Here is a 24,018-nt window from a genome sequence, read left to right on the forward strand (position 1 = left end):
CAGTGGCACTGTTATATAAATATGACCTTAAATTCACTTGGCACTCACAATATAATGTGTGACTGCTAATACATTGACAGATTGTAGAAAAAAATGGAAATGGCACTGCGCACTGTGTAGTTTTTACTGTACACCAATAACATTTTATAATGAAAGGGGGATTTTTATTTGATTGGAGATTATATTTGCAAAAATGACCAACTTGTAAAATGTTGAATACACGGATATTCTCCAAATAGCAACAAAATCAACTAAATGTATATTATATTATATTATATTATATTATAATCATCACACATAACACTATTTCAATTTTCACAACAATTACTGACACAAGGAAACAGAACCGTGTCACAACTTGCAATATTGGATAGACACGTGTGTCTACTCCATGTACATGGAGTCATTTATTTTCACATTGCAATTCTTCACATTGCTGACTAAATGTAACACTCCATGCCTATTGACATCGTGTTTTTTTCCCGAATGGTCAGTGAAGGCAGCATTCCACCTATCAAGAGCATCCATGGGTATTCCCATATGACGTGAACGCAGCGCAGGACGACAGGAGGCAGAGGTGAAAAGTCTGGATCATGTTGTCATTCCAGCAGAGGCATACGTGAACGGCAAAAAAGGACACGATAAATAAACATCATTAAGTAGGCCAGCCGAGCACGACCAGGTTCTGTTCAAAAAAGAAGAGCACGTTGATGGTGTTCGCAACCGGCCAGTGTGAGCAAGCTGAAATTTGTTATCGCGCTAACGAAGGAGCCTGTTAGCTAACGGCCACCATCATCGCTCCTAGCCAGCTGTGGATCGCCCTGTCTTCCTACGATGGGAAACGCAGCAACTGCCAAGAAAGGAAATGAGCAGGAAAGCGGTGAGCACACGGAAGTCATCCTGTTTGCTTTCAGACATTTAACGTTTTCCGTATCATCATCTGCGAAAATTCAGTGGGTAGCATCCTTTAGCAGTTGTACAGCACTGGAGCAGACAGTACAGTAACATGAGCTGCACAGAAGAACCATCTTTGGTAGGACAGTTCTACAATACAACGCGAGCTCGCAGTGTTCGTAACAACGTCAGGTTGCTGATGTTGTCAGCTGGAAACTGTGAAACAAACACTAAAAGCAGCTAGTGTTTGAATATTTGTCAGCTCGGTCATCATCAGGCTTACTGTGGGGTTTTTTACAGAAGCCGTGAATGTCAAAGAGCACCCCACTGTTTAAATAAATAGATTGTTTTTTTTTTTATGTTGTTGTGTTTAAGATGAGCCTTCAAGACGCTCTGTTTAACTTTGGGCTCACATCACGAGCCTGAAAGCAAGATAACATCACCAAACAAGCTGCAGGACGCCTGGAGTCAGCTGAAAACGATCACCATTAGAGTTTATGTATTTGGTTTGACTAATCCTTTTTAAAGTTAGTACTTCCGGATGTTTATTTAACAAGATCTGTCATATCTAAAAATTAACAAATGTTATTAGCTGTTAATTTGAATAGCAAGAAAATTGATGTTCTTACTGTGCTATTAACCCAATATGAAATGTATTCTGCTGCCTATAGCTGTGAAAAACAGCTATATTAGGGCGATATTGGCTTAAAATGTTAGCATAACATTTTGTGGCATTTGTTGCAATAATGACAAAAGTGAAGATATAAAGACTTTTGGCTTAAAATGTCTAAATAAAACAGATGCATAGAGTAACTGTGCTGCCAAACATTGCACTGCAATTGCATTCAGTCACATTTTGCAGACATTCATGTAGATAGTATTTGTTCTTTCATGGAATCAACAGTGGTTCCAATAGCAAAAGTAACAATCATGCTGTCAGTTTTGGAGTTTTGCAAAGAACATCAGGTAGATTTTTTTTTTCTCACATAATGATTTATCATACCAACTCTTGTTCCACAATAATTGTCTCCAGTGCAATAATTTCCCAATTCTACATAGGATTTAGAACAACCTAAAAGTGTTAGAGCATGTTTTCAATCAAACTAAAATCAGCTGATTTCATATGTGTGGAATACGCTTTCCATCACATGCGTTAATTTTCCATGATTTTGAAATTCAAATGATCTTGACATTATGAAAGTTTTAGAAATAAATTGATTTGTTACGACATGAAACTATTTTTCTGAAAATTTGCCAACATATCTAATAAAACTCTTTCTTTCTGGTCAAAATGCATTTTGTGCACAGCTATTCTACAGTGTAGCTCATCCATAGATTCCTTGGAGGACGCCGCCGTGGGCATGTTGTTGTTGTGAGCAGCCAGCCTAATCCACCCAACTGTGTCATAGCAGTGGCCTGTCTGCAGAGCCCTGATCTTGACCTGCTTTCTGATTGGCATTAGTTTGTGCTGTCTAACAAACTTGTGACTCGGGCCACCTGCAGTTTCTGCAGAGGAGGGCTGGAGCTGAAACAAGATTAAACGGAAAGCACAAGCAATATCGATGCCATAACTTAGAGTTCTATGTTTATTCTAAACATTCAATCTGTTATTTTGATATGCACAAACTAATTAAGCAAAAAATATAATTATTTTGCTTAATTAAAATATAATTATTTTTTTGACTATTCTTGATTATTATTATTATTATTATTGCTGAGGGTTATAGTTAGTAGAAAACTGAAGATCTGCAGTATGAAACACATCCACCAGAGAGCACACTATCCTGAATGCTATACCTCCTTCTGCTACTTTGTGGGTGTAACAGGTTTCTTATCAGCAGTCTTGGCTTGCCATGGTTGCACTATGTTTTTGATATGACATTTGAAGTCAGGCCTTCCGGGCTCTGTTTAAATTTTCCCTGTCAAAAAAAAACAATTTGCATGTAAGATGCAGCAAAGTGCTTTCAAACAGCACCATGACGACACTGGACATGTATTTGGCCACTGTAGCAGAGGACGTGAACAGGAAGCTCAACTTTATGTGGTTAACCAGCCATTGCAGAGCACTTGACTGCATACAGGAAGTTAGTATCGCTGGTGCTAAGCCTGCAAACGGTTTCTTTGCCTGAGAGCTTTTCTTACTCGCACATCGAGATATTTGCCTTAAAATGGCACAGGGAAAGGATCACTCCTTTGCCAGTCGCTTAATCAACAAATATCTTAAGAGTGGACAAGAAAACAAGGGACAGGAGAGTGAGGTGCCTCTGATCTCTGAGTTCACCGTCATGTGGGATAAGTTAAGTAAGTGCAGTGGATTTCTTTTTCTCTAATCTTGAGCTCTGAGCAGGGTGGGATGTTGTTTCTTCAGAAAACAGATAGAAACTCAGATATTTTCCCTTGTAACATCTTTTCCATCAAGCCACTGGCTTGGGCTCTTAAACATACCAGTTTATGTATTGTGTTTAAAAATAATATTTTCTTAAATGTTTGTGTTATCAGATTTCAAAACTAAATTTAAGACTTAAGTTCAACTTTCACAGGGTTTTTTCAGTATGTTCCCCAAATAGTTTCTCTTTTCTGTTATGTTTTCACATTCACATCATCAGTTTTTACCTACCAGAACAGTAACACAGTTATTTTTAGCATAACGCTTTGTATTGCGGGCTGGTTCTGACGCTTTAGTCATGTAATATAAGCTGACATCTTAATATCTGTGTCTTGTCTTTCTTGTGCACTGTTTAGTTTTAAATGTGCTTTTTCATTGGATTTCACAATTGGTGTTGTCTTTTTTTTGTCTTTATGAAAAATAAAACTGACCTATATTGTCAGAACAGACAAAAAATATATACTACTGAGTAAAACTCTAAAATAAATTAATTTAAATGTAGCTTAAGAAGAGCTACACAATAACAAGAAAAGTGAGAAAAACTTAGGTTAATTATTACCTAAATTTTTGCAGTTTAACTATATTATTTGATTTCCTAATACTGTGCAAATCTACTTAAAAATAAAAGGATTTGGAAAACCTAATTATTCCTGCACAGTTACAGGAATAATGTCCTTAATTCTTTATCTTTTGTTGTAAACTGGAATTTCCATTAGTAGTCAAAAAATAGAAGTATAGCGTTTAAGTTGGTTACATATCTGCACAGTGATGCGGATGCCTTACATTGTCTCCAGTGTTTGTTTTTTCTACATGTGGTTCTGAAATGTTGTTGTTTTCAGCTCTTCATAAACTGTTCTTCCTCTCTTTTCTTCTCCATCATTTCCATCCATATGGGTGAATGTTCCTGCAATCCGTGGCGAACTGTAGAGACTTTTGGTACGCTCATTGTTCCATGAGACATCCCAAGTCACAGAGAGAATATTTATTATGCACTTTCAACTCACAGGACTTGGACAGCCCTATATCCCAGTTCTAGAACTTGCAAAAACAAATGCAAAAACTAGTTGACTATGTTCAATTTTTTGTGTAAATGAAATTGATGAACAGCAAATCCAATATTAAAATTTACAATTTGTCAAATTTTAAAAAAAGCTCTTATTATACAGTAAAAATTCTTAATCTCTCAAGGAATTTCATTTCAGTAGGTGAGCTTAAACAAATGTTAAACATTTTAAGCTATTTTAATTGATTATTCATGTGATGATATTATTTGATTACACAGTTGAACATGTAATTGAAATCATCTTAATTTTGCTTATGGTGCTTAGTAAATGTTGATGTTTCATATGGTCTAAAAACAATTGTAAAAATTACGTTAAAAAAGGGTTGGGGTCACAGAAACTGATGCATAAGTGAGGATAATCTTATAATTCTTTCATTTTTGGTTGGATTCAGGGCTGGTACCTTACCAAAAGAGTTGCCTTTAAAAGGACTAATGGACAAAACATGCTTAGATGTTCATTTGTTTCTGTGACCAAAAGGACACATTCTTTTTGTATGCAATTAATAGAAAAGTGCAGTAGGCTCCTATAGGCTGACTGGTAGTGTACAGCAACAGTTTGGGGAGGGGCAGAAAAGCTCCAGTAGCTCCGGTACTTTCTGTCCCATCTGTTTAGGCAAAACTGACTCTGAAGCCATATGTTTTTAACATTTTAGTACATATAGCCACATACAAATAGAATTCCTATCTAATAAAAAAAAAAAACTGTGAAAATGTTAAAACTATTTGCACACATATTGATAAAACTCTCCCCTTATAATTCAGTGCAGTAAATTATTTTCTGCCCCCTTTCAGATTTTTTCTTTGCACCGATATATTTCAGATCAACGAAATATTAATGTCAGACAAATATATCCTGAGAAATTACACAGTTTTCAAAAAATAAAATGAGGATTTTATTTATTGAGGAATAAAAGCTAAACTAAACTGACCTGACCCCATTTGAATTTTGGTTAGTTGGACCAAATTTGTGGGCAAACACTGCCGTCTGGCATTTGTGGTAACTGCCGATGATTCTTTTGAATCGCTGTGGGTGAATTTTGACCCTCTCTTCTTTGTGAAATAGTTTTAATTCTGCTGCACTGGAGTGTTTCTGCACATGAACAGTTACTGCCAGGTCACAGCAACTCCGGCGGGTTTAATTCCAGACTTTGACTAGACAACTTTATTTGAACAAATCAAGGGTGGTCTTCAGGTGGAATAGTCCTGCTGCATAATCCAAGTACAGCTGAGATTAAAGTTACACATTGTTCTCTGGACATACTCCATTTATTGTTAAATCATGAATACTGATCATAAGTGTTCATGATTCAACAAGTACTTAATGCTCTAAATGTTCATCTGGTTTCTCTTGTAACCTCCTGGATGAGCCTTTCATTTGTTTTTAGAGTAATTTTGGTAGGGCAGGCGGCACGCCTAAGAAGGTTCACCAGGTTTCCCATATATTCTCCTTGTGTTGGAAATGACACTTACCTTGATTTGCTGCTGTCCAAAAGCTTAGAAGTGAAAGATGTCTGTTCATCTGTTCTCATCTGGCACTGTGTGTTGCTTTTCGAGAACTTTTAGCCTACTTTATGTGGTCTGCTAAGTTCTAAGCTTCTTGATTTTACATGTCAAGCATTCATCAGTCAAGTGTGACTAGTGAGACTGAGCAAAATAGTATGGGTAATCACTATCAGTTTGTGATTTAACATTAAAAAGATAATGCTTTTTAATATAATCCTAATATTATTCTATCCTATTTTATTGTCCTATAAATAAAAACATTATTTTAGAACTGCTTTTGGTTTTTACTCAGGTTACCTTTGTTTGATATTAAAAGTTGTTGGATGATCTGAAATATTCAAGTGTGACAAAAAATAAAAATGGAAGCCATCATATACAACACATTCCAAATATAATTGAAAAATGTCACCTCTACGATACTTTTAATTTAAAAACAGATTAACTTTTGCAAATTTAGGATTTGCTTAACCTTTACATGATCAATGGGAAGAATATAATGAGTAAGTAAAAACCAAGCCATAACACCAAAGAGATATTTCATCGCTTTCAATAACTCTGTGACTTTGGACACCTCATGTCAGCCGTGACTTTGACAGTGCACTGTCCTCACCATGCCTGCTCTGTGTTCTCAGTTATATGTATGTTGAACCTCTTGTCTTTTTGTCTGCCGACTGTGTTATTGTCTCTCTTCTTTACCGCAACCACTCTTGAAAGAGATGCAGAACAGCTTGTCTCGAATTTGGCCAGATCTGTAAAGTTCACGGAGCTCTTTGCATCACTTTGTGATTTAAACTTTCCTGCTAAGGCGTGTGGTTTTGACTTGGAATACTTTTTTTTTTTGTTGCTGTTGTTTTAAATGCAGTCCCCACACCCCACTAAGTGACATTTGCCTGACCTCAGAATGCTTTTGTTCCCCTGAAGGTGTAAACTGCCTTTTTTTTTTTCTTCCTTGAATGTAAAATTAGATTTTATATTGGTATGTCCTGAAATTTGATTTGCTTCCATTTAAAACAGTTTTTTTTGTTTATTTTTAGTGAAAGAGTTCTTAGCAAAAGCCAAAGAAGATTTTTTAAGAAAATGGGAGTGTCCTGCACAGGTAAAGTCCTTTTATTTTTTAAATTTAATTTGTTTGTCTATAATTTTGAAAAAAAGCACATGCAGTTTTTGATCTTCATTTAGTTAAAAATATCTGGAATGCTAACTGATTGGGTATTTCTACAACTTCTTGCAAACAGCAGCCACTTTCACAAAAAATGTTTCCATCCAGCTAATATTTTTTCAGCTTGAGCTTTATATATAGATCTGGGGGAACAATACAAGTAAAGCTGCTTCAACTTACTTCCTTGTTTTTATTACAACATATTTTAACAGTGTACAACAACCCTGGATGAGTTTGAAAGGTTCAAGACTCTGGGCACTGGCTCATTTGGACGTGTGATGCTTGTGAGGCATAAAGGAACAAACCAGTTCTACGCCATGAAGATCTTGGACAAGCAAAAAGTAAGTGCACATTGTTAAAATATGTCCATCACAACACCCTTAAAACTACTGCTGCCGTAAAGGCTTGCTTGTGTAAAGGAAAAAGAATCAGCAGAAATTCTTCATGTGAATGCAGGCGCTGTGTATCTGATGAAAGGAAATGGAGTGCTTCCTTTTATGTGCTGCTAGTACATTATCACTGAAAACCCCAAAGGCTCTTCGTATGAGAGTTTCGATCTTTAAATACTGATGTGGAAGTGGTACAGACAGGGGGTGTTGCTCTTCTAGCGCTGCTCTGTTCCCCTGAATTTGGCTGTTGATTTAAGAAGTTAACCTGTCTCACTTTAACTTTCACTTCAACAAAGCAACTTAAAAATGTTCCTTTACAGAGTATGGCCTCGGCCTCTTTTTCCTCGTTAACTAGTTCTGCCTAATATAAGAAGTATTTCAACTGTATGTTATTAGACAAACTGACATGTAGCTTTAGATACTTTTTACCTGATGTGTTACAGTTTAATAGTATATTTAGCTCCTAGCTTACACTAGTGATTCTGAACTTTTTGTCCTGCAAGTCCTTGTTGTTGTGCTATTACAAATTCTGCATCCCCCTCTGTAAATACGGCAACTTGCTAGCTGTACGACCTTCTTTTAGCTTTTGACTCTAGTTTGTACATAACGTTTGAGTTCAGATGATGATCTGCCCATTCATCTCATCATGAAATGTGAACACATTTCCTTGCAAAAGTATTCATGCACCTTGGCATTTTACACATTAAATGTGCGGCAAACTAGCGGTATTGTAGAGGGCCGCACTGGGTTAACGCGGTGAATTTCAAACTGTCCGACGCGTGCTTCAATATACTCCCAAGTCGCTTCAGGTTGTTGTTGCAATCATCAATTTATTCCACTTGACTGTCATACTTCAGATTTTACATGGACTGACACATACTGACCAGGCTAAACCATACAATGTTGCTAACAATAAGCGACATTACAACACGGTCAACAGAAATTATGACCACCACCGGCGCACCCGCTTCCTCATACATACAAATCAGCGCGCCAGTATGGCTCCCATTCATACCTTAGTGACAGTCACGCCCACCTCGACACACCCACCACCCAAGTGTCAAAGCCGTGTGCTCCTGCCACATCAGTAACTGCTCATTTCAACCATAAGGCTCTTACATTCCGGCCCCTAATTATTACAAAGATAATTATCTGAAATGTTAACACTGTAAGAGACAAGCCTAAGAAACAAATAGTCATAAATTGCTCAGTATCAAATTTATTTTAATCTATCTTTTAGACTAAGCAATCAACTAGAGAAAAGGAAGTCACTGGTGATTAGAACTGAGAGAAAAGGTCGTTAAATGTTCAAGGCGTCTCCGCCTCCTGAAGCAAGCACAACTTGGTAATGGGTCTTTCCAGGTAGCTCGTCTTTGTCTTGATGCGAACTGACCGCACAAGTCCTCTTTTATCAGGAACAATGTTCACAACTTTACCCATTAACCAAGAGTTGCGTGGAGCAGAGTCATCCACGATGAGGACGACATCTCCTGGAAGAAGGTTCCGTCTTGTTCTTTGCCACTTCTGCCGCTCTTGTAGTTGAGGCAAGTATTCCTTTAACCAACGCTTCCAGAAGAGATCCGCCATATATTGCACCTGTCTCCATCTTCGCCGAGCGTAGACATCATTCTTGGAAAACACTCCTGGTGGTAATGAAGGCGTGGTCTTTAAGAGAAGAAGATGATTTGGAGTTAGTGCTTCCAGGTCGTGGGCATCAGTAGAGGCTTTGGTTATAGGTCGACTATTGATGATAGCCTCAACTTCGCAGAAAACTGTCCGAAGACTTTCCTCATCAAGACTCTGTGTTCTCAAAACAGAATTTATCACTTTCCGAACAGATTTAATAAGACTTTCCCATGCACCTCCATGGTGTGAGCCAGTAGGAGGATTGAAAGACCATTTTATTCCTTTCTGAAGGAGAGTGTTATTGATTAGAGTTTGATTCCATCTTTCAATTTCTTTTCTCAACTCGCGTTCAGCTCCTACAAAGTTGGTTCCATTGTCAGAACGCAGCTCCAGCACTTGACCACGTCTAGCAATAAACCTTCGGAGACCATTGATGAAGGAATCAGTATCCAGTGATGACAACATCTCAAGGTGAACTGCTCTTGTTGCCATGCAGGTAAAGATGACTCCATATCGTTTCAACAGGCTCCTTCCACGCTTAATTTCAAAGGGACCAAAACAATCCACACCCACACAAGTAAATGGGGGTTTGTCTGGATACACTCGCTCCTGTGGAAGGTCTGCCATCCTTTGACTTCCTGGTGCAGCATGGAGTCGTCGACAAGTCATGCATTTTGATAGAGTCTTCCTGATTGCAACGCTGGCACCTGGGATCCAATACTTTTGACGCAGTTCCGCCAGCATATGATTACGTCCACCATGGCCTGTCTGACGATGTATATGGCGCAGTAAAATTTCGGAGATGTGAAGGTCTTTAGCCAGTATGACTGGGTATTTAGCTTCAGCAGGCATAGCTGCTTTGCTTAGCCTTCCGCCAACTCTTAGTACACCACTTTCAAGAATAGGATCAAGCTTATAGAGCTGGCTTGTTTTCTTCACACCTTTATGTTTTTGTAAACTTGTTATTTCCTCTGGATATCGCTTTCTTTGACAATAGCAGATGATGGCACTCTCAGCTTTTCCAAACTCCTCCACTGATAAGGCTCCCAATGCAACCTTTTTCTTGAACACATTCATTTCTTTCTTCAATCTTTCTTGAAATTTAATATCATCAAGTTTGGAGTTTGCAAGGTCCAACTTCAGTTGTGCTCTCTTTTGAGCCAGTTTGGACAGCAATTGTTTAAACCTGAGTAGCCACCCAACCATTGTTTTCAGTTTGTCCCAAGAGGAAAATGAATGAATGAAGTCCATAATTGGATCCACTTGTTCATTAGTGCATGTCGCATTAACAGAAACCAATGTCTTGACCTCTGGATCTTCTAGATCCTCCAGAGCAAAATGACTTATGTCCTCAGGATTTGCAGGCCATTTCCATACAGGGTCATGAAGAAACTTTGGTCCAGACACCCAGGTATTAGCCTTCAAAAGAGACTCCACACTTGCTCCTCTGGATGCCAAATCTGCTGGATTAATACTGGTAGCAACGTACCTCCACTGTAAGGGATTTGACAAATTGAGTATCTCTCCAACTCGATTTGTCACAAAAGTCTTAAATCTCAATCTTTCATTCTTGATGTACTTCAAAACTGAAGTACTATCAGTCCAAAATACTGAGTCTTGTAATTCCATTCTTAATTCCTTCTTCAACAGCTTATCCATACGGCTGGCAACCACTGCAGCAGTCAACTCCATGCGAGGGATGGTGATGGGTTTCAGTGGAGCTACCCGGGCTTTACCCATTACAAATGCACAATGCACTTGTCCATCAGCATTACACTGCAACAGGTAGCTCACTGTTCCATATCCATTCTCGCTTGCATCACTGAAATGATGAAGCTGCATACTTGTGGCTTGTCCAAAGTCTTCTGGTTTCAGACATCTGTTAACTCCAAACCGTTCAAGCCGATGAAGTCCTTCCAGCCAGTTTTTCCACTTCTGGACCATATCATGTGGCAAAGGATCATCCCAGCCAACGTGTCTTCTGTTTAGATCTTGTAGAATCCCCTTTGCGACTAAGACAACTGGTGCCAGAAATCCAAGAGGATCGTAGATGGAACTTATGATGGACAAGACTCCTCGTCTTGTCAGAGGTCTATCTTTGAGGATGATCTTGAATTTCAGCAGGTCTGATTGTACACACCACTGTACTCCCAACACACGCTCCACAGGTAGATCATCATTATCCATATCCAGGTTCTTCACCTCAATGGATCTTTCATGCTGTGGTATTGTAGTAAGAACACTGCGTCGGTTACTTATCCATTTGAGAAGTTGAAATCCGCCTTTCTTACACAAAGCACGAAGTCCTTGATATAATGACACAGCTTCCTCTTCTGTGCTCACAGACACCAAACAGTCATCCACATAAAAGTTGTGAAGCACCGCATTTATGACATTTGATGTAAACAGCTGTTGATTGTCCTCTGCACACCTTCTCAGTGCAAAACATGCACAGTTTGGAGACGATGTAGCTCCAAAAAGGTGTGCAACCATTTGGTACTCCACAAGATGCTGATCATACTCTCCATTTGGCCACCAGAGAAATCTCAACAGATCAGAGTCAGATGGTGGTACTCGGACCTGGTGAAACATGGCCTCAATGTCCGCTGTGATAACAACAGGTTCCTTTCTGAATCTGGTGATGACACCAACCAATGAACTGGTGAGGTTTGGACCTTGTAAGAGTTGAGTGTTTAAGGATTTTCCTCCAAATGTTGCACCACAGTCAAACACGACTCTTATCTTTTTCTTGTGAGGATGATATACTCCATGGTGTGGTATATACCAAACCCTCCCATCACACCGTTCAAGATTTTCAACTGAGACTCTCTCAGCATAGCCCTTGGAAATTATATCATTCATGAAATTAGTATAGTCAGAAAGAAATTGATGGTTTTTGGTAAACTTCCTTCTGAGATTCAAAACACGCTGTTCAGCCAATTTCCTATTGTTGGGCATTTTCAGATCTTTGTGTCTCAGAGGTAAAGCAATGGTGTAATGTCCCTCTTCCAGCTTAATTGATTCTGTAACCAGCTCCATGAATTGATTATCTTCTCTGGACCATCCAGGTTGTTCATCTTGAGAACATTCAGGAAAATCAACCTTCAATTGTTGTTGCCATAAGTTCTCAAGTCTTGACACAGAAATCCTGTTAACAGTAACAGTTGATTGTGGCTCTTTTGTGTCGACATCACAGTCTCCTCTGAGAGGTCCATTCACTGTCCATCCAAGAATCGTCCTAACTGCATAGGGGCCTCCATTTTGACTTCGGATGACATCCCATGGCTCCAGCGCTTTAGGCACATTGGTTCCAATAAGCAAATCAACTCCTGAATTGATTTCAGTTATCTTCAAATTTTTCAGATGTGGCCATCTTTCGAGGTCTTCTTGGTGGGGGATGTTGCTGTTATGAACGGGCATGCTTCTTTGTGTGAATAAGTCAGGTAATTCACAAAAGATGTCTTCATTTAGCCCAGCAATCTCCAAATCTGACACAATGTTGCTTCCAACCACCCTTTCTTGACCCATTGTCCGTAAAAGGATGCTTGTATGTCTCCCAGTGACATATAATCTGTTCATCAGTTCTTCGGTACAGAATGATGCAGAGCTTCCAGGATCTAAAAAAGCATATGTTATTATTGTTTTCTGGCTCTTTGTAGACTTCACTCTGACTGGTAAAATAGAAAGAGTACAGCCATGCTCACCGGCCCCAGTTAGACCACTGGATTGAGCAGAGATGGAGGCACTTCCACTTGTTGTCTCCACTTCCTTCTTCTTATGGACTGGACCAGTTTCCTTTTCTTTGGAGAAGACATGAAGCATGGTGGGATGTCTTAAGCTACACACTTTACAGTGATGCCGCCTTTTACAGTCTTTGCTGATGTGCCCAGTGCATAAACAGCCAAAACACACCCCATTTTCTTTCAAAAATGTCAATTTCTCCCCATGTGTCCTCCTTCCCAGTAGAGGGCATGTGTCCAAGGAATGTCCAGCTCCACAAAATAAACAACTCTTTATAACAACTGTCTCTTGTCCTTTCTTTACTTCAAGGTCAGCTTTCTTCTGCATATCTCCAACAATAGTAGCAAAACTACTTCCTTTTATCTTTAATCGCTGCTGTGATTTATAGACTCCTACATCCTTCTTTGGTCTAGATAAAGAATCTTGAATATCACCGAAAAGTGGATCACTGGTGATCTTCACTTGCCTTTCTACGAACCGAACAATGTCACTGAAAGTTACTCTTCTTTTGAACTTCTCCTGTAAATCACATACATCATTTCTCCATCTGTCCCGCAGTTTAAAGGGCAGTTTTTTGATGATTGCTTGCATATTGGCAGGGACATCCAACTCATGCATACAGCCATTGTTTTCCATCACATTACAGCATTCCCTGAGCAGAAAGCTGAATGCTTGTAAAGCCTTTACATCCTCTGCTTGCAAAGCAGGCCATGACAAAACTTTATTCATATATGCAGCAATTATCTTTAAGGAACAACCAAAATGTTCTTGAAGTAAAGATTTAGCTTTAGCATATCCAGAATCACTAGGCATATGAACACAGCTTCTTACTAGGTCATGAGGCTGACCTCTAGTGTACTGCTCCAAGAAGTATAAACAATCTTTGGCACTGTGCGCCTTTGTTTCAATGCTGTGTTCAAACGCTGTCATGAATGTCTTAAATTGGAGTGGATCACCATCAAATATCGGTATGTCTCGTTTTGGCAGAAAAAATAAAGATTGTTGATTTACAAGCAAGCTTGTAATTTCATTCTGCCTTTCCAATACACTTAACAGTTGTTTATTTTCATCAACTGACAATGAATTTTTATGATGTGATGATTGTGGCTGAGTTTGATGAAACATTCGGTCTGTTGGAACTTCACCTTGTGTTGTTTTTATCTTCACCTGGTCAGTAAATGTGTCTGGATTTTGTTTAACCTTTGTGTTTTTTGGTCGTGCACCCAAACAAGAATAGGACTGAAAGGTTGGAGCTTTATCATGACAGTCAGTTCCAGCTGCTGTAGGTACAAATGTATCTGCATCAACATTCAACATTTGAGATCTTTTATTTTCATGCTCAAAATATGAATTCATGCCATCAGATCTAATCTGTGCAGCACTAGTTACTTGAGAACAGACAGAGCCCTGAAACACCTTAACTTTAGCCATTGAGGCTGCAAGTTCAATCTCCAAATCCAGTTCTTCTTTCTTTTTCCTTAGCTGTTCCTCCTGCTCCTCTAAAGCATGTTTTTGTTTCAACAGCTTGTGTCGTGCCTTTAATGCAGCCATATCTGCTTCTGCTTTAACCCGAGCTGAAAATGTAGAAGACACAGAGGACTTAATTCTTGATGAACGACTTCCTCTAGACCTTCTGCTGTCAACATTAGAAACACTGTCACTTGGCTTTACATCATCCTCAACATCAGCATTTTCATCACACTCTAAATGCTGAGAAACTAAAGGTGTATTATGCTCTTTATTCACGCAGGGATCAACACTGGACAATTGAGCCTGATTTAATTCAGCTTCTTCACCCATTTGAGCTGCATTGTTGAGTTGTTCTGCACCTGAAAGCCATTTTTCAACTTCTTGTATAAATTCAGAATTATATTCACACAAGCTTGAAAACCAAGTGTTTTGTCTTTCTTGTTCTTCAGCAGGAAACAGTGGAATAACAGACTCATACAGCTGATTTGCATTTTCAAGCATTAGTTTTAAATCATCACAGTGAGACTGAACACTCTCAAGATTTCCTTCATTTTTCATAAGCTCTTTAATAATGTTTATTTCTCCTTTAATTTTATGAACCTTTGCTTTGAGATCCTTTTGAAGCTTCTCAATTTTATTTTGTAATGCTTTAACAGTTAATTTTGGTCGTCTTTTTTCAGCTTTACCGCTTACAACGGAACTCGATTTAGATCCAGCTGACTCCATTTCCCGTTGTTTGATTTTAACAATTCCTCTTCAGACAAAGCGATTCAGTGTGTGTATTTGTCCATACCTCAGTTCCAGCGAACTTGATTGAGCTGCAGTGAAGGAATCTCATTCAATTAACTGATGACGCTGCGCTGCGTGCGCCATTACCGCTTCCAAACTGTTCCAAGCAGAAGCGAAGAATCCAGACTCGCCTTTCCAATGATCCGCTCATTCGATTGTCTTTCTGTTGACGATAAATGTGCGGCAAACTAGCGGTATTGTAGAGGGCCGCACTGGGTTAACGCGGTGAATTTCAAACTGTCCGACGCGTGCTTCAATATACTCCCAAGTCGCTTCAGGTTGTTGTTGCAATCATCAATTTATTCCACTTGACTGTCATACTTCAGATTTTACATGGACTGACACATACTGACCAGGCTAAACCATACAATGTTGCTAACAATAAGCGACATTACAACACGGTCAACAGAAATTATGACCACCACCGGCGCACCCGCTTCCTCATACATACAAATCAGCGCGCCAGTATGGCTCCCATTCATACCTTAGTGACAGTCACGCCCACCTCGACACACCCACCACCCAAGTGTCAAAGCCGTGTGCTCCTGCCACATCAGTAACTGCTCATTTCAACCATAAGGCTCTTACACACATAAAAGTATGAAAAGTGTGAGATGCACTTGTATTCAGCCCCTAAGAGTGGAAACTTTGTAAAATCGTTTTTAAGTGCAATTACATCTGCAAGTCCTTTGGTGAGGTCTCTACTAGCTTTGCACATCTAGAGGCTACATTTTGTTTTCCAGTTTATATATTAGCTCTTATTTAGACTGGCTAAAAAGCAGCTGGGAACAGCAAACAAGTCAAGTATTGCCACATATTCTTTATTGGATTTATTTCTAGCCTTTTGACTGAGCCGTTCTAACACATTCATATGTTTTGATTGCAATTATTCCGTTGTCGTTCTGGCTACATGTTCAGGGTCTTTGCCTCGCTGGACAATCAGTATTTGTCTCCATCCACTGTCCAGTTAACTTCAGAGGTTTTTTTTGCACAGCATGATGCTACCACCAGCATGTTTCACATGGGGGGTGGTTATGGTTTTTTGCCACACAAAGTACTTTGCATGTCGATCAAAAAGTGAAACTTTGGTCTCATCTGACTGGAGCAACTTCTTCCTCATATTTGCAGTGGTACCTGCATGGTAAATGTTTTCTGCTCTCTTTTAACAATGGCTTTCTTCTTCCAACTCCTCCCGTATTTGTGCAATCCATTAGCACTAGTTGTCCTGTCTACACATTCTCACACCCGAGAACTGGTGCTCTGCAGCTTCTCCAGAGTTACCATGGGCCTCTTGTGTCTTGCAGATGCATTTTCACATTGCTCAATATAGGTAGACATCTATTTCTTAATACTTAGTTTTGTAGGTTGTGTGATTCTCTTTAGATTTTCAGATGACGAAGATGTGATGTGTTAAAGCTTTGATTAATTTTGGAATATAACCTGACCGTGCTTTTAATTTCTTCACAACTTTATCCCTGACCTGTTTCCTATGTTCTTTGTTTTTCTTCCTGTTGCTTGTTCACTAGTGTGAGAAAAACCCGAAATTAATTAACTCAAAGTCATACATTGATTACTTATTATTTGACTTCTTTAGGCTTTTGGAGTTTATTTAGAATCTAAATTTTATATGATTCCTCTATTTTACCAGAGAGGAGGGATACAAATACATACCATACGTCTTTTAAAGATCATAAATCTTTTCATATTTTTAAAAAATAAACCTGATACAACATATTTTGCATTCTACTTGTCAAATTCCACAAAAAACATTTATAAAAGGCCATTTTTATGTGTAAAAATAGTGTTTTATGCTATTAAAAACTTGTCTAGACATCTGTTCATCACATACACAGTGTGCTGTTATTTTGCATACATATGTTGACAGTCTCTATATCATGAAAGCTCTGCACCACTTCTGAGCTCTCTAGCTCACACATTTGTGAAATATTATTAGTTTGGTGGTAACTTTGCTGCTGTCCCACTGTCTGTGTGCTGACACACAACTTTGAATAATATCTGACAGACCAGTAAACAACTAAGAAAATAAGGAAAACATTCTGATCTCATTTGTTTCCTTATGTTTTCAGGTGGTGAAGTTGAAGCAGATAGAACACACACTAAATGAGAAAAGAATACTGCAGGCCGTCTCCTTCCCTTTCCTTGTCAGATTGGAATACGCTTTCAAGGTACTGATGGATCCAAACCCTTCTGCAGGGTTTTCCATCTCATTTTGAAAACTTTCTCTCAGTTTATTTCTCTGCATGTCATTGTCAACTATTTATAATTAAACCCTGTCCTGAAAATCAGCTCTAACAAGGTGATGAACCCTTACATAATTTCAATGAAATAAAGTGATTTCGGTGAAACAAGCTGTCTGAGGTCAAAATTTATTAGTAAAGGCAAAAATTGTAATGTGATTCAGTTTCTCATTTGGCTTTAGGATGACATTACCCAGGTGGTTTTGTGAAACAAAAAAAAAACATTACTTCTCCTGCTTAACATTTACAGCTCAGAGGATCAGTTGCTCTCAACAGTCCCACAAATCCAGTCTGTCCTGTTTTATCTGATTAGAAAGATTGTGTTTCTGTTATTTCCTTACACGACTGCGAGGTGCTGCCGCACTTGTTGATAGCAGAAAATGCAGCCGCCAAAATATTTTTGGTGTATGTTTACTGTCATTTCCAGGAAGAAAGTCTGGGGCATGTGTCTGAGTTGGAGTTTGCTTATTAATTTTTAGCAGTAAAAATCCTGTCGACAACTAAAAATACATACATCATATTACGTCATTATTTATATAAGGATGGCCTTTAATTTGAAAAGTAAATGTTGTTATATGGGAAGTAACTTTATTTGAATATATATCTCAGGACAACTCAAACCTCTACATGGTGATGGAATATGTGCCCGGTGGAGAAATGTTCTCACACCTCAGACGCACAGGAAGGTTCAGGTATAATGCACATTTTTGGGGGGCAGTGGGGTTGTTTTTTGATTTATTCATCAATTTATTTACCCTTTTCTCTCAGAAGAGACATGCCTTACTACAGTGTGTCTAATTCTTTGTTTCTCTCTTTCAGTGAACATCATGCAAGATTTTATGCAGCTCAGATCGTGCTCACTTTTGAGTACCTTCACTCCTTAGACCTCATCTACAGAGACCTAAAGCCTGAAAACCTGCTCATAGATCAACATGGATACATCCAGGTAACCAGTTCATCTCAGCTTTATTATTAGAAAAATAAAGTCATGAGAGCAGAAAAAACTGAAAACCGATTGACATATTTTCACATGGCTGTCATCTTTTGCCCAGGTCACAGACTTTGGCTTTGCCAAACGGGTAAAAGGCAGAACTTGGACATTGTGTGGAACTCCTGAGTACCTGGCTCCAGAGATCATCCTCAGCAAGGTGAACCCCTCAGCAAGGGTTTCAAAGCAATAGACCTTCAATTTAGTTCGTTAGATTAATCCAAGAGATCTCAAACTTATTGTAGTAAGCGCCATATCAGGTAGCACTAAATAATGTAAGTACAAAGGTAATGAGATGATTTGAAAAATTGACAATTTCCAACATATGCAGTGTTATAGAATGCAGCGCGGGCGCGCGGTAAGTATCGAGTCCAATGCTGTTGTTCGGGGGTGGGGGGGGAATATTACTCATTCTGCTGCAAGTTGGCTCAATTTTGACGCGCAAGTCGTAACCGGTAAAATCCGGTTTAGGATTTTCAAAATAAAACATCCGGAAGTAGTTCATTATTTCTTGCGCGGCCCGGTACCGGTCCGGGGCCCGGTGGTTGGGGACCACCGATATAGAGTATCTGAAAGCGGCGTTAAAGTTTTCAGGCCTGGCAGGTTTTGTTTCTTTCATTTCTGGGTATAAAAAAAGAAACATAAACAAACTCTTTATTATCATAAGTTGTATTAGTGCTGCTGTGGTTTTTTGGGGGGGAGGGGGGGGTTTAAAGACATTGTTCAATTAGTATTTAACTATATCTTGTTCACCTAATCTTGAGGAGATTTACTCATCATCTAACATGAATTACTATTCACCAAGGACTAATATGTAAAGAGAGCAAAACGCTGCATGATGTAGATAAATATTGGGATTTGAAGGAATGATGTCTAATAATGTAGTTTAGTTGGATTATTGTAAAGTTTGCTTTGACATAACTTCAAATTTATGACATATATGTTTCTGTTTGTGCTAAGTGGGATTAAAAAGCAAGCTGACAATGATTTGTAAGGTCAGATGAATCTTTTTTTTTTTTTTTTTTCAAACAGCAAATTGACTTCGAAGGCTTGAGTGACTTGTCTGGGTGAGAATTTATTTCTCTTGACTCAGACACAAGACTGGAAGTCAGAAGCCTTTGATGCAAGCAGGAATTGAAGCTGACTGCTGTGCTGACATGGTGCATTATCACCAGGGTTATACCAAGTGACTCTAGGTGTTTTATTGGCTGCACAGCAACTGCAAACAATGCATCCACATTCAGGTTGTAATACTTTGCCCCCCCACAAACCTAAAGGACATGAATAAGCTGAGATCTCATTTCAACCTTTAGAATCCAATAAAATACTGATAGATTATTTGAGTTATTATTGGATTAAATAAAAAAAGTCCACATTTTTTTGTAGGCCTAGTATTTAGCTTTTCCTATTTTACGCAAAAAAGTAAAAACTGTGATTCCTTTTTTATTTTTATTTTTTTCAGGGCTACAACAAAGCTGTTGACTGGTGGGCACTTGGAGTTCTTATCTATGAGATGGCTGCTGGCTACCCTCCATTTTTTGCTGACCAGCCAATACAGATCTATGAAAAGATTGTGTCTGGCAAGGTAAGAGAAGATTTTTAAGTTTGAATATTTAAAGCACTTTCTCTCATATGGGTCTTCTATTGGATGCTTTAATTCACATAAGATACAAGATATATCTTTAAAATGATAAATGTAAAAATTATTAATAAAAATGTGTTTTTTTTGTAAGATGAAAGCATATATGAATATTCAGTTCTGTGTTACTTTATTGTCCTATAAAGCATGAATATGTTTGATCTGTGTTACTCATCCAGCCAGGGGGCAGGGCTAACATTGCTGTGGGCAAGGTGATTGGCCTGAGGTTGAACTACTGTGCAGGTTAACCAATCAAACATAATGTATGATGCATCATAGTGATATAGGAGGACAATGACGTTTAAAAATACATTTAATAATATAAATAAACCCTGCTGTGAAATAAGTTTTTGTCCCTTTACAGATTTCTGAAGTTTTTGGTTATGTTCTCACAATTAAATGTTTCCGGTGATCAATAATGTTTTAATACAAGACAAAGAAGTCTGGATCAATAGAAAAATCTGTTTCATTTAGTAAGGGTAAAAAGCTATGCAAACCAAGAAGTGGCCTAGTCAAAGTTCACACTTAAATTCAACTGATATATGGCATCTCCACAATTTCAGCACAGCACTGTTGAAGACTGTTAAAGCAGTTGTTGCTGCCACCAGTGGCAACAACCAGCCATAGGTTTGGATAATTTGGATCGCATTTTTTCCTAATAAATTAAGTCATTCAGTCATGATCATTTTAAAACTGTTTTTTTTTTGTTTGTTTTTTTGCTGTTTTTATTCTGCTTAATTTTGGCAATTGTAAAGTCTGTTTGCTGATCTGAAACCTGTCAGGATAACCCAAAAAAACTGAACTTGAATAAGGAGTAAATATTTATTGAATGTTTGCTATTTTGTTGGATTCTAGCCCTTCTGGCTCATGGTAGGAAGGGGACACATCTCATTTTAGATAATTTATCACTGTTGTTCAGAATGTGTTGCTTCCTTCCTTGTAGGTACGATTTCCCTCTCACTTTAGCTCCGACCTGAAGGACCTGCTGAGGAACCTGCTCCAGGTAGATCTTACAAAGAGATTTGGCAACCTGAAGAACGGTGTAAATGACATAAAAAACCATAAGTGGTTCTCCACAACAGACTGGATAGCCATCTATGAGCGAAAGGTATTTATTTTTTGCAAGACCTTGTCTACTTTTTAATCCTTGCTGGGAGATTTTGTCTACATATTAAGCGTTCGTACTTTTCTCAGGTTGAAGCTCCCTTCTTGCCGAAGTGCAGAGGACCTGGAGACACGAGCAACTTCGACGACTACGAAGAGGAGGACATTCGCGTCTCACAAACAGAAAAGTGTGCAAAAGAGTTTGCTGACTTTTAGCCAGGAGCCCATCAGGTTTCCACGGCTTTGGGATATTTGCACTCTGATGAGAGTTGTAAGGTGGAACTGAGGCCATCCTGTGCTCCTAACAATCGTTAGCCTCGTTCCTTCATTCCACACGGCTGAAATGAGGTCGTTTTTTGCCATGCCCCCTGGTGCTGCTGGCACCGATCTACACACAGGCAAATTATGCAGACACCTTCAAGTTCTGCAATGAAGTACTAGACCACATTCTCATTGTTTTTGTTTTAACTTTTAGTTTTGACTCTCTCTCTCCTTCTTTAAATTTGAATGTGAAAAGCAACATGCAAAATGAATTACTCCCTTTTTAATGAGGTACAGGAAGTGGTAGTATTACACTTTGTTGCACATGGTGTTGAAGAGTTTTTTTAATCTATTTTTTACCTTTATCTGTTGTCTGTTACAAACCCCAGCGTGTTTTTAAGGAAGGGGCCTGGTTGAGTTTTGATTAATTTAGACAGCATTTTTATTATTCTGGTGTCCTCAAGACCTGGAAGCGTGTTTCCATCTAGACCTTAAAAGGTGAGACGTCCTTTTCTTTTTTTTTTTTATTAAAGCATGACCAAATTGTTAACAAAAAAGGAAAAACTGATGCATTCTCTTGCTTTCAGTTCTTGATGAAAGGAATTACTAGTTACAAGTGGTATCAGGAAGCAGAAACATGTAAGCGCTTTGTCAGCTAAACAGTTGTAGCATGATTTATCCATGTCTGATCACAGGACATTTCCTTTTTACCTCAGTCTTTTGATGGAAAGAAATTCTATATTTTCTAGGTACGAGTATATTTCACAAGAAGTGAATCTGAAGACGTTTGCGTTTTGTCTCTGCACACAGTTCGTATGTTTGTGGTACATTTAAAAGTCTGTCCAGAAATGCACTAGCATGGCATTTTCCAATCGCTGAAAGGTCAGTTTGTTACATTATCTGAAGGATACAAAGCAGTGGTGCTCACTTGGGGTGACCTTTGTCCCCTTTGGGTTCTGTTTTGAGTTTAACTGCTGTGTCTGAGCAGAGCACTCAGCCTAGATTGTGACGTTTTCTTTTCTTTTTTTACTTTTGCATGTGTATGGTTGTGCAGCAGCGTTACTGGAAGCTAATAGTATCCCCACTTTTTTTGTTTTGTAGCCTTGGAATTGTGTCACAGCATGAAGTGTGAAAGCAGGTGATATTCTGGTCTATGTAACGCAAATGCCATAAACAGTGCTGCATAATCACGTAGCAGCAATAACAGAACACAGAGCTATCATGAAGTGAAGTATTGATTTATCTTGGTTACAGCTAGACTGCTCCGTCTTTGGCCTGCAGTTATAACTTGTGGTCTTTACACTGTTTCCTAACTGAATTAATCAAGATTTACCTATTCTGCTTTGCAAAGCTTAGTGGCAACTGATTGAAATTGCTAATGGATAGAAATGTTACATTTTTAAAGGGAATAAGGTAAAAAAAAAAAAAAAATCTCTTTTTTTTTTCAATTATGCCACTTCTTAAGATTATTTTTGTTTGTTTTATTTCAATGAGACAAATATAACTTCTATGAGGGATTCTTCTGACTCATTGCATATTGTGCTGCTAAAATGTAGTCCCTGACTCCACATTCTTTTCTCCAGCATGACAAAATATTGCATCTATAAAAATCTATATTTCAGATGCTGAGTACCTACGTAGGTGGTATGCCTTTGATGTTTTCTTCCTTTCAGATAGCAGATATAGTTTTGATTTTGGAAAGCCTGTAGTCCTTTAAAGAGGAGTTTCTTTCTCCCTGTCATCCACAGAGAAGTCTAAATTTCAAATTATAACATACTGGAATCAAAATACACAAAAATGCGCTGTTGAAAGTCTTTCCAAAACTGACACCTGAGTCTTTACATATGAGAGAATAAAAAGCTATTTTGTTAAATTTAAACATTCTTAAACAACCAAATTCAAAAACAGGATTTAAGTAATTATTTGTTTTAATCATTTTGTCTGAGCACATATGCATTTTTTGCAATTTAATTTATAAAGGCACAACTGCTACTCATGCATTTTATTTATACATAGAAGTCTAACAAAATAACATTTAATTTTCCATAGGTCTCAGTATGTGTATGAAGACCTAAAATGGTAAGCTTTGCAAACACCAAAATTGTTTATTTATGTTTTTATTTCATTTGCTACATCTATATTTGATGCATATTGACACCTCTAATGCCTACTGAAATGTATCTTTTTTTTTTCTTTTGTATTTATTCGAAATTATATATTTTTGTCCAGTTTGAAGGGTGAACAGATGGTATGCCTAAAAACAATTTCAAATGTTTTTGAATTTGATGAATCTCACCTGGCCCACAAGCATGTCTCTGTCCAACTGCCTGTGTGTAAATCCTCTCGGAAACAAATATGTAGGCAATTACCAGCTCTTCTTCTGTATCATCTGTTCTACCCTCCCTCATGTGTGTGATGTTTGTTGAAATTTGATGTGAAACGACGGCACCTTTCCCTGAGCCACTTCACACTCCTCCCTGACTGAAGGAAATCAGTTCTATGAGTTCTTGTAGCTAGTCACACGTGCCAGTATGGGAATCAATAATCTGAAATGTGTCTGTAATTTAGTTTGTGGATATTTTTGCACATCATTTAGAAAGCTGACACATTATTTTTCCCAATCATATTTACTTGTGTTTGCAAGCGAAGTACACTTTGCTGTAGCAGATTTTATGTAACAAAGAGGATATGTCATTATAATAAATTCTTTTTATTGAAATCAACAATTTGTGTGTTTCTGTGAGGAAT

General features: G+C 38.2%; 1 protein-coding gene across 3 annotated transcripts; it reads left to right on the forward strand.

Moving 5' to 3' along the window:
- The first annotated feature begins 533 nt into the window (after window positions 1-533).
- prkacba (protein kinase, cAMP-dependent, catalytic, beta a) lies at window positions 534-23,993 on the forward strand. Of its 3 annotated transcripts, XM_032571781.1 has the most exons (11): window positions 534-880; window positions 4,208-4,216; window positions 6,881-6,942; window positions 7,218-7,346; window positions 17,108-17,206; window positions 17,888-17,970; window positions 18,098-18,224; window positions 18,331-18,426; window positions 19,729-19,851; window positions 20,849-21,013; window positions 21,100-23,993. In XM_032571781.1, the coding sequence occupies exons 1-11, from the start codon at window positions 835-837 to the stop codon at window positions 21,223-21,225; spliced, it is 1,065 nt and encodes a 354-aa protein (XP_032427672.1). In that variant the 5' UTR covers window positions 534-834; the 3' UTR covers window positions 21,226-23,993. The 3 variants fall into 3 exon arrangements, with proteins under 3 accessions (XP_032427672.1, XP_032427673.1, XP_032427671.1); XM_032571782.1 differs by lacking the exon at window positions 4,208-4,216; XM_032571780.1 differs by lacking the exons at window positions 534-880; window positions 4,208-4,216 and adding an exon at window positions 2,629-3,195.
- Window positions 23,994-24,018: the final 25 nt, after the last annotated feature.

Source organism: Xiphophorus hellerii, chromosome 9 (assembly GCF_003331165.1).
Source record: "Xiphophorus hellerii strain 12219 chromosome 9, Xiphophorus_hellerii-4.1, whole genome shotgun sequence".
Taxonomy (NCBI): domain Eukaryota; kingdom Metazoa; phylum Chordata; class Actinopteri; order Cyprinodontiformes; family Poeciliidae; genus Xiphophorus; species Xiphophorus hellerii.

Bases quoted from the DNA above. Each gene is read 5' to 3' on its own strand.
- prkacba (XM_032571780.1), top strand. From the start codon at position 3,063: ATGGCACAGGGAAAGGATCACTCCTTTGCCAGTCGCTTAATCAACAAA. The intron at 17,971-18,097 runs GTATAATGCACA...TCTCTCTTTCAG, and splicing joins AGACGCACAGGAAGGTTCAG to TGAACATCATGCAAGATTTT. The intron at 19,852-20,848 runs GTAAGAGAAGAT...CCTTCCTTGTAG, and splicing joins AAAAGATTGTGTCTGGCAAG to GTACGATTTCCCTCTCACTT.